At 33.0% G+C, this 14,558-nt stretch overlaps 1 protein-coding gene across 1 annotated transcript; it reads left to right on the top strand.

Moving 5' to 3' along the window:
- Nucleotides 1–3,783: 3,783 nt before the first annotated feature.
- On the top strand, nucleotides 3,784–12,692 carry LOC132739120 (uncharacterized). Its single transcript, XM_060726768.1, has 6 exons — nucleotides 3,784–3,807; nucleotides 4,541–4,634; nucleotides 5,215–5,271; nucleotides 10,992–11,237; nucleotides 11,679–11,708; nucleotides 12,121–12,692. Exons 1-6 carry the CDS (start codon nucleotides 3,784–3,786, stop codon nucleotides 12,201–12,203), a joined length of 534 nt encoding a protein of 177 aa, XP_060582751.1. The 3' UTR covers nucleotides 12,204–12,692.
- Nucleotides 12,693–14,558: the final 1,866 nt, after the last annotated feature.

Below are 14,558 nucleotides of genomic sequence, written 5' to 3'. Positions count from 1 at the left end.
CTATTCCAGAAATGTCATTAATATCAGTATGACTTTTTTTATGAAAAAGCAACAGCATCAATTCTAAAACTAGAAACACATCTTGCACACCTTGCAGACATCGATTATTTATTTTTGAATTTTAAGAAAAATGATTAGTCCTTACATTAAAACTGAAGTTTACAGTTTAATTTGTGTAAATTAAATGATCCAGAGAAAAAAGACTTAGTAAACATGTGTCGCTCCTTAGAAATATTTGTTAAAATTGTCATAGAAACGCATTGCTAATAGGACGTGAAAATGAAGACAAGTTAGGAGGTCGTTTCCCCCGGGTTTGATATTCATGTAACATCTATTAGCACCTGTTCAACAACTAGTCTCTCATACTGAGACGTTGCTAAGATTCTTATATTGTATTCTAATGATTTAAAACCTGTATGATACAAACTTAAACAAAAATGTACAAGCATTTATAATAGTAAATGGTGATTTTTTTTTATTTTAAATATCACGCGATGCGACATTCCACTTTTTATCGTTTTTTATGCCCCCACAGAGTGGGAGCATATAGCGTTGCACTTGTCCGTCCGAGTGTCCGTCCGTCATTCCGTCCGTCCGTACGTCTGTCCGTCCGTCTGTCCGTACGTCCCAAAATCTTGTGAACGCAACTCCTCTTAAACCGGATGGCAGATTTTGCTTAAACTTCCAGGGATGAATAACCTTAATGTGTAGATGGTAGTAAAGGAAGGAATTTTTGCTGCGACCAAATTTAACAGAATTATGGCCCTTTGTTGATTTTTTCACTATATACTATGTAGAAATTTTGTGAACGCAACTCCTCTTAAACCGGATGGCAGATTTTGCTTAAACTTCCAGGGATGAACAACCTTAATGTGTAGATGGTAGTAAAGGAAGGAATTTTTGCTGCGACCAAATTTTACAGAATTATGACTCTTTGTTGATTTTTAGTTTTCAACTTGTGGCACATGTAGTCCAAAAAATATTTGACCTAGAGTCATAAGATTGACAGAACAGTTGCGTGTGGGGGCATCCGTGTCCTATGGACACATTTCTAGTTTTTTTCTTATTTACTTTTTAAAAAATAATCCCGGACCTCCGTGGCCTAGTGGTTAAAGTCGCTTAATTCAAATTGCTGTCCTCTAACCGCTGTGTATTCGAATCTTACCATTAAAACAACGATTTAAGAAAAGGTAAAAAGATTCACATGTTATGTGCGATTAATGCCTTATGTTCAGTATTTATAACTACATGCATATTTCTACACGTTACTAACGCAGTCGAGGGCTATTCTAACCTCTTCATGGTAATATACGTGGGTTGCAAGTGTCATTGATAATGTGTAAATTGCTTCCTTAATTATACTTACTTCAGAATTTTTATATATTTAAATACATTTTCAAAATTTTCATGAAGATAAGTATATGTATGAAGGGTTGCTGTGGAGGGGTGATTTTTGCTGTTTTTAAATTTATTTTACTTTATTATTATTTAAGCAGTGTGTACAAGTCACTTTAAACGTTAATGGAACCTTGATTATGAACTTTAAAACTTTAAAAACAATTTGTGTATTGAACTTGAAGTTAAATTGTTCGTGTTTATGTGACGGTCACAGTGTGAATTTTACTTTGGAGGTAATAATGAATAGCTCTTTTGTTTTATGTGGAAACCTGAGACTTAAACAATGAAGATATAGTGTTCCGCTTATTAGATATCGTTATATAGCCCTATATGTTACATTATACCTATATAGCAACGGGTGAAATTTACATTAACAAATTTACCAAGTGTTTTATAATTCTATTTTATTTGAAAATGAATCAAGTGTTATAGTTAAGTCAGTTAGAATGGGACCACATGGTAAGGTAACTTTTATATTTTACTGTAGATTTATGTTATTATAAGATCATTTGAAGATTTACAAAGTTATTACAAATCATTTAAACTGTTATCATGTTGACAGTTGAATCAGAGAACAAGTATTATAATATATATCCATGGTTACACAAACCAATTAGTGCCTTCCTTTTATAAGATCTTTTACCGATCACATTTCTTTAACATATTATGCATATTTGATCTGTTATGTAAGTGTTCATTGGTCTTTATTTTATCTGATGATCTGTGATATAAATGTTCAGTGTTCATGATTTTTCTACAGATCTGTGATTTAAATGTCCAGTGTTAATGATTTTACTACAGATATGTAATATAAATGTCGAGTGTTCATGAATTTACTAAAGATCTGTGATAAAAATGTCCAGTGTTCATGATTTTATTACAGATCTGTGATATAAATGTCAAGTGTTCATGATTTCATTACAGATCTGTGATCAAAATGTCCAGTGTTCATGCTGTCATTACAGATCTGTGATATAAATGTCGAGTGCTCATAATTTTACTACAAATCTGTGATATAAATGTCAAGTGTTCATGATTTTATTACAGATCTGTAATATCAATGTCAAGTGTTCATGATTTTATTACAGATCTGTGATATAAATGTCCAGTGTTCATGATTTCATTACAGATCTGTGATCAAAATGTCCAGTGTTCATGCTGTCATTACAGATCTGTGATATAAATGTCGAGTGCTCATAATTTTACTACAAATCTGTGATATAAATGTCAAGTGTTCATGATTTTATTACAGATCTGTTATATAAATGTCCAGTGTTGATGCTGTTATTACAGATCTGTGTTATAAATATTGAGTGCTCATAATTTTACTACAAATCTGTGATATAAATGTCCAGAGTTCATGATTTTATTACAGATATGTGATATAAATGTCCAGTGTGATGCTGTTATTACAGATCTGTGTTATTAAAATATTGAGTGCTCCATAATTTTACTACAAATCTGTGATATAAATGTCCAGAGTTCATGATTTTATTACAGATATGTGATATAAATGTCCAGTGTCCATGCTGTCATTACAGATCTGTGATATAAATGTCCAGTGTTTATGATTTTATTACAGATATGTGATATAAATGTCCAGAGTTCATGATTTTATTACAGATCTGTGATATAAATGTCCAGAGTTCATGATTTTATTACAGATCTGTGATATAAATGTCGAGTTTTCGTGATTTAACTACAGATATGTTATTCAAATGTTCAGTGTTCATTGGTTTATTACATATCTGTTATGTAAACGACTAAACGTTCAGTGATCATGATTTTATACAGATCTATTATGTAAATGTTCAGTGATCATGATTTTATCACAGATCTGTTATGTAAATGTCCAAAGATCATGTTTTTTTACAGATCTGTTATATGTTTATGTTCAGTGTTCATGATTTTATTACAGATCTGTGATATAAATGTCCAGTGTCCATGATTTTATTACAGATCTGTTGTATAAATGTCCAATGTTCATGCTGTTATTACAGATCTGTGTTATAAATGTCGAGTGTTCATGATTTTACTACAGATATGTTATTCAAATGTTCAGTGTTTATGGGTTTATTACATATCTGTTATGTAAACGACTAAACGTTCAGTGATCATAATTTTATTACAGATCTGTTATGTAAATGTCCAGTGATCATGTTTTTTTACAGATCTGTGATCAAAATGTCCAGTGTTCATGATTTTATTACAGATCTGTTGTATAAATGTCCAATGTTCATGCTGTTATTACAGATCTGTGTTATAAATGTCGAGTGCTTATAATTTTACTACAGATCTGTGATATAAATGTCCAGTGTTCATGATTTTATTACAGATCTTGTGATATAAATGTCCAGTGTTCATGATTTTATACGATTGTATAAAATGTCCAGTGTTCATCTGTCATTCGTATATGTTTAAAAAATGCCGGTTTTTCATGATTTTATCAGATATTTTATTAAAATTTCGTTTTTATGGTTATTACATATTGTTATGTAAACGCTAAACTTTCATGATCAAATTTTTATTAAATCTGTTATGTAAATGCCCAGGACAGTTTTTTACAGATCTTTTATATTTTAAAATTTTCAGTGTTCGGATTTTATTACAATTGTTATGAAAATGGTGCAGACGTTTGGGGGAAAAAAGGGAAAGAATTTTTTGTAGCATTTTCTGTGAACCCAGTAACACGAAGCAAAGTAGAAAACGGGATTAAAAAGAAGGGTTAAATTAATTCCCTATTGTCGCTTTTATTCAAAAATTCTAGAATTCCGGGCTGAACTGAGAAAACAAAAATTCCAAAAATCATTAAAATAATAGTTTTGACGATCTGAACATATACAGTACCCTGTAAATTTTTAAACTCATTGTTTTAAAATTTAAACAACCCAGTTTTCCTCAAAATTCCGTGCAGTGCTTAATTTTGCCATCTTATTTACTTATCTGGTTTATTTTTATACTATGGCTAAACCTGTCTTCATGTGGTAGTATTAAAAAAATTTTTCTTTTCATTGCTCAAATTAACAATAGGCAAAATTCCTAATGAAAATGAAATGTTTAATATAAATGTTTTTATCTTTAATGTAGATTTTTAAAATGTGAAGTTAGACCTTACTAATATGTTCATCCTTTAAATTGACAGCCGGTGTACTCCTCTGGACCTCACGGGGACAAAGAATACGAGTCTCCAAGATCAAACAAAACAGCCCCAGCTAAAAAAGAATCTTTCCTCGAAGGTACGTTATCCTTTGACTTGAAACAGTCAATATTGTAGGAAGTGTACACACATAGATTGGCCGCCTGTGACAAGAAGTATAAAGGCACATATGAGTGTAAATTGCATGCTTCCAGAAATCGATGTTGCCAATTTGAAAAGTGAATAAGTCTTTTTCAGATTATAAGTCACATCAACACTTAAACATGTAGCATTTTCCAGCTTTATTGTTGAAGATACAGGATGCCCTTTCCTACAATATTTAAGTTAGGATGCCAGATATAATAAGAACCCGTAAGTAATTCGGGGTTCAGCAATCTGGACTACTCAGTTAAACAGTATGTATAGTTCTATTAACTATCTGAGCTATATCCGGATAGTGCTAAATTATTGTGAAAAATTTGTATAAAATTATCCAACATAACATCAAACTAATTCTAGCAAAACATCTATACCAATGTCATAGTGTGACGTGAATGTGCAGAATTGACGAAGAACGTACCCTAAATTTTTGTTTCGGAATATTATTTCGAGCCGACTAGATCTACTTATTAATTTTCAAAATATGTCTTAAAAAGATATGTTGCTTGTTATATTTTCAGATGTAATAACAGCGATAGAGAATGACAAACCCTCTCCAGAAAGAGATAAACGGAGACGTAAGTATTTAGAATAATACAATATAATTATTTTAGATTCTTTAATATGTCTTCAAAAGTAGCCGCAGAAAATTCATACGAACGACAACTGAAGAACAGTGTTTAAGATATTCGTGCCGTTCTTTTAACTGGATCAGAAATTTTAAGTTCAATTAGAAAGAACTGATCCTCCTTTTGCGTGCAAAGTTTAACTTTTACACAGGCACTTCATAGTGGTACTTTACAATTAAAGCGGGCGACGGTCGAATTAGCGTATAGGACATCAAGCATACCGGATATGAATTTTACGATTCAGTTTCCTCAAAAATCTGTGAGGATGAAATGTCTTGTCCATTGGATACACCATATAAACACGTATTTAGTTTACTGCACCTTTTCAATACACTATGTTCACAGAATTGAGTCTTGCTAGTCACCTCACGTAACATAAAACCAAATTCAAACTGTTTGGGGAAACTAATGACCCATCCGATTTGCCACCTATTATAGCTGAAGCATAAAGCATTTCACTAGCGATTCTCAATTCTGTGCATAGCACATTGTTTGTTCTAAAGCATCGAAGACGAGAAATGCTAATGAAATTCTTTATCCTTTTGCAGTGGACGGTGAAAAACCTTCAAGTACACTGAAATCACCGGTATCAACAGACGATGCAGACAAACTCATTAGTAGTACTAAAACCGATATAACTGGAACGTCAATTCCAAAGTTAGACTTTAGCAGTTACCGAGAGAAAAGAGTTGGGAGTACAAAAACCCTTGACAACGTAAAACGTGAAAGTAAAGAGAATGGAAAGACAGAGGCAAAAGATTCAAAAGATGATAGAAAAAAGTCGGCTCAATTCAGAAGTGGCAGTCGTTCAAAAACTCATACAATATTAGTGCATAAAAACGAATCAAAGATTCCAGTCCGTAATAAAGCGTTGACGGGTGATTCAGACGCTGATCTCAATAAAACTGAACCTATTAGGAGCTCTTTGCTTGACGAATCGTTTAAATCTGAAATGAAAGCGAAAAGACTGAGTAAGACAAATGATAAAATGAAAACAGAAACCGAGCTAACATCAGATATATACAACCAAGCTCTTCAGAGACAAAAATCAAAAGCAGTTTTGGAGCTTGAGAAGAAAGTGCGTTCTTCCGGATATGGAAATCCTGTGAATCCAAAATTAAGACCAATGGCACTGAAGCCAAGGAGCGCTACACTTTCGAGCTCTATTAAAAAGACACGTAATTCAAGTGCAAAGTCTACGAAATCTTCTTTGGATTTAACATCGTTCGCGCGTGAAGACTCTAGACCGATTGCAGATGTACACGATAAAAGTAAATGGGAACTAATTCCTACAACTATAAAGGAAGAATCAAACAAATCTGAGATTGCAAATGGAAATGTGTCACTAGAGGACGAAGACCCAACTCCGAAGAATTCTCCTAAAAGGTCAGACAAAAGAACAGACAGTACGCGAGAGTTGGAAAAGATTCATGAAATGTTACGCGAAGAATCAACACACAGTGATTTGCTTAGTCAAACACAGTTACAATTGAGACTTAGTTCAATAAAGAAGAAAGTAGAAGTACGGAAGCGTGGAAGGGACAGTCGTTCATCTTACGGTAGTGATTTGGATGACAGGTAAATATTGACATAATTTCCAAAATTAATAGCTTTTTTGTTTAATCAAGAACATCATCAGTGGTCATGCATACCCGGATTGACAATTTTGGTATTGTCTTGAGAATGGTTATTCGCTAATTCTATAAACAAAATTGCTTCGATCAAATCATTTAAAATATACATTGCTAAGGTTTTTAGTAAAAGGTATTTATCGATGGTGGGTATCTATTTTACTTCTTGTGTATTTTGGTTAACTTATATTTTTGGTTAAGTACAAAAAAATGATGAATTCAACAGTATGACGTGTCTTTATCTTTTACAGTATAATGGACGTTACAACAGATCGGGATCTTTTGAACACGTCTAATGGTGGATCTAAACTTACAAAATCATCTCGCGCGTCTGCTAGGTCCAATATCACGAGGATCTCAAAACAGTTCCAGTCAAATAGCATAGATCTATAACAAACTACATGTATATGTTCACAAAAAAAAGAAAGAAAAAAAGAGAAACATTTTAATAATTTTAATATGCATGTCTGTGCAATATGCATGTGTGTCGTGTGCCAAACAATCTTGTTTTATTAATGCCCTTTCGCAAAGCGGGAGGGGATTATAGGAATGGCCTCCCTCTGTCAGTCCGTCCGTCTGTACGTTCGTCCGTAACCCTTTCACTTGCTTCCCTAAGGTCAAGGTCACACTTGGTTTAAACATATTTTATTCTTTCTCACATAAGCATATTTACATACATGATATTTACAATCAAAACAAGAAAAGGATTAGACTGGAAGCAACCTAATGCTTATTGAAGTCTTTTCCCAATGTACAATAAATATATGTGCTAAATAAGGCGAAATAAATTGTCGTTTGTTGACTTAGAAGGCTGATGTGTTACAACTTGCATCGAAAATGAATAAATAAATATAAGATATATCAATTATTTAAAGAAAAGCAAAATAATACTAATAATGATAATAGTTTGATAAGTTCAGATAGAAAGAAGAATAAGATAGAAAAAGAAGGAAAAAAAAAACAACAGAAAAAAAATGACCTGTGATTTAACCCTTAATGATAGTTGAAAATTATTGGAGAGTCAAAGCGATTCGATTTTACAATATATTTATGAACTGCAAGGAATATTTTCTCATTATCTGAGTCTGTAAGTGTCGTGTTACCAAACAGGATGGTTTTTAGTGAAACATGACAGTAAGGTCACACTTAAAGGTCAAGTGTCAAAAAGTCTTCATTTTGTGTCCGCTCCATGACATTTAAACCGCTGAATTTTGTTTTTGAAATAACTTGGCACAAGTGATCACAATTATGTGATGATTTGCAGAGCGCAATAATGGGGTTGTTACCTCCAAGGTCAAGGCCACACTTAAAGGTCAAGTGTTAAAAAAGTCTACATTTCATGTCCGCTCCATAACTTTTAAACCGATGAAAATTGTTTTAAATAACTTGGCACAAGTGATGACCATTATGAGATGATTAGCAGAGCGCAGTAATTGGTTTGCTACCCCAAAGGTCAAGGTCACACTTTAAGGTTAAAAAAGTCTACATTTCATGTCCACTCCATAACGTTTAAACCGCTGAAATGTATTTTTAATAACTTAGCACAAGTTATCACCATTATATGAGACGAAATGTAGAGCGCTATAATTGGGTTGCTTTTCCCAAGGTCAAGGTCACACTTAAAGGCCATATGTCAAAAAGTTTACATGTTGTGTCGTCTCCATAACGTTTAATGCGCTGTATATTTTTTTATGAAATTACTTAGAACAAATGCTCATTATTATATGAGACGATGTGCAGAGTGCAATAATTGGGTTGCTATCCCCAAGATCGAGGTCACACTTAAAGGTCATGTGCATTTCGTGTCCGCTCCATAACTTTTAAATCGCTGTTTTTGTTTTGTTTTTTAATAATTTGGCAGAAATGATCTCCATTATCACACGATGTGCAGAGTTGCTACCCCTAAGGTAAAGGATAATGTTCTCAATAACTATTTGACTTAAAGGAAGATTTTAAATAACTTTGCACAAAAATTACTATCATTAGACTATGTGCTTATAATATACAAGGCACAGCATCAAGGTCATGGTTTGTTAAAGGTCAAGAAGTACACATTCAAATCCGCTGTGGAAGGGGATTTAGCTGTCCTTCAGAATGCCTTGTTAATTATTTATTTATTTATACATTGTTTATATGTTTTTTATTATATGTAGTCTAGCAAAATATGTTCAAATAAATGTATATTCTTCCATATCCAGTTCGTATGTTTGTTTTTTCTGCCGGGAAAGATATTATAATTTATTTTCTGACAAACACAAATGTAAACTAGAACTGTGTCCAAAGGACACGGATGCCCCCACTGACAACATCTAAATGGTATATAGTGAAAAAATCAACAAAGGGACATAATTCTGTTAAATTTGGTCGCAGCAAAAATTCCTTCCTTTACTACCATCTACACATTAAAGTTGTTCATCCCAGGAAGTTTAAGCAAAATATGCCAACAAGTTTAAGAGGAGTTGCGTTCACAAAATTTCTATATGGTATATAGTGAAAAAATCAACAAAGGGCCATAATTCTGTTAAATTTGGTCGCAGCAAAAATTCCTTCTTTTACTACCATCTACACATTAAGGTTGTTCATCCTTTGAAGTTTAAGCAAAATCTGCCATCCGGTTTAAGAGGAGTTGCGTTCACAAAATTTCTGTATGGTATATAGTGAAATAATCAACAAAGGGCCATAATTCTGTTAAATTTGGTCGCAGCAAAAATTCCTTCCTTTACTACCATCTACACATTAAGGTTGTTCATCCCTGGAAGTTTAATCAAAATCGTCCATCCGGTTTAAGAGGAGTTGCATTCACAAAATTTATACATAGTATATAGTGAAAAATCAACAAAGGGCCATAATTCTGTTAAATTGGCCGAAGCAAAAATTCCTTCCTTTACTACCATCTACACATTAAGGTTGTTCATCCCTGGAAGTTTAAGCAAAATCTGCCATCCGGTTTAAGAGGAGTTGCGTTCAAGATTTCGGGACGTATGGACAGACGTACGGACGGACAAGTGCAACGCTATATGCTCCCACATTGTGGAGGCATAAAAAGGTATAAACAGAATAATCAAGCACAATGTCTCTTATACCGACATCCAAAACTTGCTGAATTTATGTAAATGGATTAGCTCTGCTTTGAGTTCTGAACATTATTAAAGTGTTTCAATATCAGTATAAAAATACAAAAATTTAGCTTCCAACAGTACAGAACCTGGTCGGACTTTCATGGCTCTATATAATGGTGGCAAATCATGTTTTGGTTCCAGCTGGTCTACAAGGATTGGTGGATTAAACATCAGCAAATTAGCAATTTTACAACACATGTACAAATAAAAATAAATTCAATAGAATAATAGATCTACTTAAAATGTTTTGTACACACCAAACACTGACCTTACTGACTTTAAACTTATACCGTATAACTGGTTATTTCTGCGGGTGCAAATGTTTGCCTTTTGGGGCAGAAAATGGGTATATTAATTTTATTCTTACATGCTAATAATGATGAACATTAATATCATGCCTCCGGATAAGTTAAATATTTCAAGAAAATAAAACTGGAGTAAAATTACTGAAATTTAAGAAAAGTAAAAATACTCGAGAAAAAAAGTCATTATTTCTATGTTTAGAAGCATTTATGTCTGATTTTGCAGTATTTTTACCATATTTCTAATGCGTTATTTTTTTTTTATACTGGGGCAGCATGTGCTATTTTGGCATATTTTGACCTCTACTTTTGGTAATTTACATAGGTTGTTATATAATAATGCTGTTTGCAATGTGAAAAATATTTTCTTTATTCACTTCACAATATTTTACTTTTGAGTACATTTTCAAAATTTTCGCTAAACAAATGAAAATTAACCAGTTAGATAAGATTACCTATAAATACAGATTTTGCCACATTACCTAAAATTATTTACTGCTAATAATAATAATACTAGAACCTTGGTTTACAGTTATTTGATAAGGAGTAATTTGATCAAGTATGGGATTGAAATTGTGTTCTATATAACAGTGTTTGAACATAAATCAATGTTTCAGGTCACCATTATACTGCACTAGGCGTCGGCGACGAACTTGGATACTGCAACTTCTGTTGTCGGCAGTTGTATTTCCGCGACACAAAGTTCTGTGACAAAGCTTGTGAAAACCGGAAGCGTCAACTAAGCTGGAAAGCAGCAAATATAGGTAATGGCAATATTCTTCATCCGGGTAATAACGGTCGCCGTCCGCAAATGCCACTAGACACTGGTCAGCAAAGATTAACCTGGAGGTCATGGCATGACGGTAATTATAGAAAATCTAAAAAATAGTTTTTGGTTGGGACTTTTAAAATACACTATGCCGACTCTATAGTGAAGTGTAAAAGGTAATTGTGCAAGGTGAAACAGTATACATGTACTTCATCCATTGATAACAGGTGTATATTTTAACTATAAATTATATACGTGATAAGTAGTTCAGAATAGAGGTTAAGCTCTTTAAACAAGCTTTCTTGTTTGAAAATAGTATGGTTGTGATAAAGTACAATCAAGATAAACTGATAATTAAAGGACTTGGTAGAGGTATGTATTACAGAGTACATGTGCTTCATATATCATTGATCATTAAGTCACAGACAGACCAGGGAAATCATATTTCTCTTTGCTTTAGTTAAAGATTTATACAAAATACAATTTGGTAATGTAATAAAAATATATATTAGAGAAGCGGTTCTTCTTTTTTCAGAGTTATCAAAGACGAGACGAAATAGATACAGTAAGTTTTCATAGCAATCTAATTTTACGCAGTTCATTCTATTAACGTTTATTTAAAAGCTGCATTTCGAACAGGTCCATAGTTTTGTTTATAATGCAGCAGCAATGACTATCCTCGTTAGAAACATTTAACAATAGCAAACAAAAAAGTATCAAAATATAGATTTGAGATGATTCTCGTTATAATGATATAAATAACTTCATAGTTTCACGTCTCAAGTCATACCAACCATAATCAAGCCTGAAACCCGTCTAGTCTTCTCATATTCAACATATTTAAATAACAACGGACAGTTACAAAGTCAAAAGACCAGTACAATTCACATATTTAATGACAAATGGTTGTAACAAAGTACTGCATGTGTTTCTCATACTGAAAGGTGAACATATCTGAATTATTGTTTGTATTTCAGTTTGGGGAGACGAACCAAGACGTCAAGAACAGTTTTCTAATTTCACGGACTACAAGCCATCATGGGAAATGTATGGACATTAACCTATACACTGTCCTAGAGGTTATTAAACCTTTTTCTGAGGTTTGTCTCAAATCTCAAATGGTCAGTGTACAATATGTGTTGTCTCAAATACCGGAGATTTGAGAACTTTTTATAACCTCGGACCTGTACTTGTTTAATAGTGTTTTATTTACTTTATATGACATTAGTTTCTCAGAGCTTCGTACAAAATGACAATGCCTTTTGCTATATTTCACAACAATAACAACAGTTTTGCAGTGTACATTTGATTTGATTATTCAACAATTTGAAAAACTACCTTGAAGAAAACTTGTGTACGTCATGAGATATTCTAAATTTCAAGCAAAGCTAATGTTGTAGAGTTTGATTTTGACATTTTTAATAGTCATAACAGGCCAACGTATATATTTTGTGAGGAAAAGTGTAAACATGGTCTGGATACCGTCATCAAAGGAGCAAAATAACTAGTATACTTCCACGTAAATCAAATACATTTGTATTATAATAAAGGTTGTATTGTTATTGTTGATATTTCTAATGGCATTTTAAGCAAAATTCAAAAACTTGACCATAATGATCAAACTTGAATAATACAAAATGACAGTTGTACTGTACAGTAAGTGTTTTTTCTCCGAATACAAATCATAACTGTGAAATATGATAAATATAAACAATTATGACAAAATTCAATAATTTGACTTTGACAGTCTAGCTCATTAGAAGGTAAATGTCATATTGTCAATATTGGCAAATGTCAAGCGTTCATTTGTCCATATGAATTAAATCTCTAAATTAATAACAAAGTGAGCAAATTTCAATTACTTTACCTTCAAGGCCAGGGTAATTTGAAGGACAATGTGTAGGTTTGAATTATTCAACACGTTAGCTTTTCACAAGGACTCTTTTGTCCAAGTATGAATCTAATCCTTTAATATATAACATACTTGTAACCTATACTTATTTAAATATCCGAGTAATGGGCTACAATTATAGTTGATGACAACAACAACAACGTAGTTATCATAAGAGCTAAACTTTTTCTTTGAAACAGACAAGCTAAATATCATCTATTGTGACCATTATTGTTTATATTTCAATTTTAAAAACCCCAGCCCAGAAATGGTTTAAACATAATTTTTTATTTAAGCTTGATTGCGAAACAAATTCTTGCAACTTTCGAGTCTGCTTCCTGGAACCAACCAGTACTGGTGTGATATAAAGAAACATGGTCGTGACTGAGTGGCCCAGCAATTTCTCACATATTGATAAAACAAAAAATTATATCAAACAAGAGGGCCATGATGTCCCTAAAGTTGCTCACCTGTATATAGGCCCCCGGAGCAGGGCCAGTTTAAACCCCAGGGCTTTTATTTGAACAAGGTAGACACCCATTAGAAGATGTTTCATGCTAAACATCTACAGTCTAGCTTGTTGGGTTTTTTAAAAGAAGATTTTTTTCAACTTTTTTTCTTTACACATATAGTTAAAAACAATGACACACCTGGGGCTGGGCCAGTTTTGACCCCAGGGCTTTTATTTGAACAATCTTTGTTGACACTTACTAGACAATGTTTCATGCTTAATATCTGAACTCTAGCTATTCGGGTTTTTTCAAAGAAGATTTTTAAGTTTTTGCTATACACATATAAGGAAAATCAATGTCCCCCGGGGCGGGGCCAATTTTGACCCCAGGGCTTTTATTTGAACAAACTTTGTAGACACTCACTAGAAATTGCTTCGTGCTTTCTATCTAAACTCTAGCTATTTGAGTTTTTTCAAAGAGGTTTTTTAAGTTTTTGTTATAATACACTTATAAGGAAAATGAATGACCCTCGGGGCGGGGCCAATTTTGACCACAGGGCTTTAAATTGGAACAAACTTGGTAGACACTCACTAGAAGATGTTTCATGCTTAGTATCTAAACTCTAGCTCTTTGTTTTTTTTTTTAAAAAGATCTTTTAAGTTTTTGTTATAAACATATAAGGAAAATGAATGACCCCAGGGGCGGGGCCAATTTTGACCCCCAAGGCTCTTATTTGAACGAACTTGGTAGACATCCATTAGAACATGTTTCATGCTAAATATCTTAGCTCTAGCTCTTTGCATTCTTTAAAAGAAAATTTAAGTTTTTACTATATGCATATAGGGAAAATCAATGACCCCCTGGGGCGGGGCCAATTTTGACCCCAGGGCTTTTATTTGAACATACTTGGTAGACACTCACTAGAAGATGTTTCATGCTTAATATCTGAACTCTAGCTATTTGGGTTTTTTCAAAGAAGATTTTTTAAGTTTTTGCTATACACATATAAGGACAATCAATGACCCCCGGGGCGGGGCCAATTTTGAACCCAGGGCTTTTATTTGAACAAACT

The sequence above is a fragment of the Ruditapes philippinarum genome, unplaced genomic scaffold (genome assembly GCF_026571515.1).
Source record: "Ruditapes philippinarum isolate M1 unplaced genomic scaffold, ASM2657151v2 ctg511_1_1_1_1, whole genome shotgun sequence".
NCBI classification, from domain to species: Eukaryota; Metazoa; Mollusca; class Bivalvia; order Venerida; family Veneridae; genus Ruditapes; species Ruditapes philippinarum.
The sequence above is the reverse complement of the archived record's forward strand: the minus strand, read 5'-3'. Positions and strand labels throughout refer to the sequence as shown.

Coding starts and splice junctions, on each gene's coding strand:
- LOC132739120 (XM_060726768.1), top strand. CDS start 3,784: ATGTCCAGTGTTCATCTGTCATTC. Junction 4,635..5,214: donor AAAAGAATCTTTCCTCGAAG/GTACGTTATCCT, acceptor TTATATTTTCAG/ATGTAATAACAGCGATAGAG. Junction 11,709..12,120: donor GACGAGACGAAATAGATACA/GTAAGTTTTCAT, acceptor TTTGTATTTCAG/TTTGGGGAGACGAACCAAGA.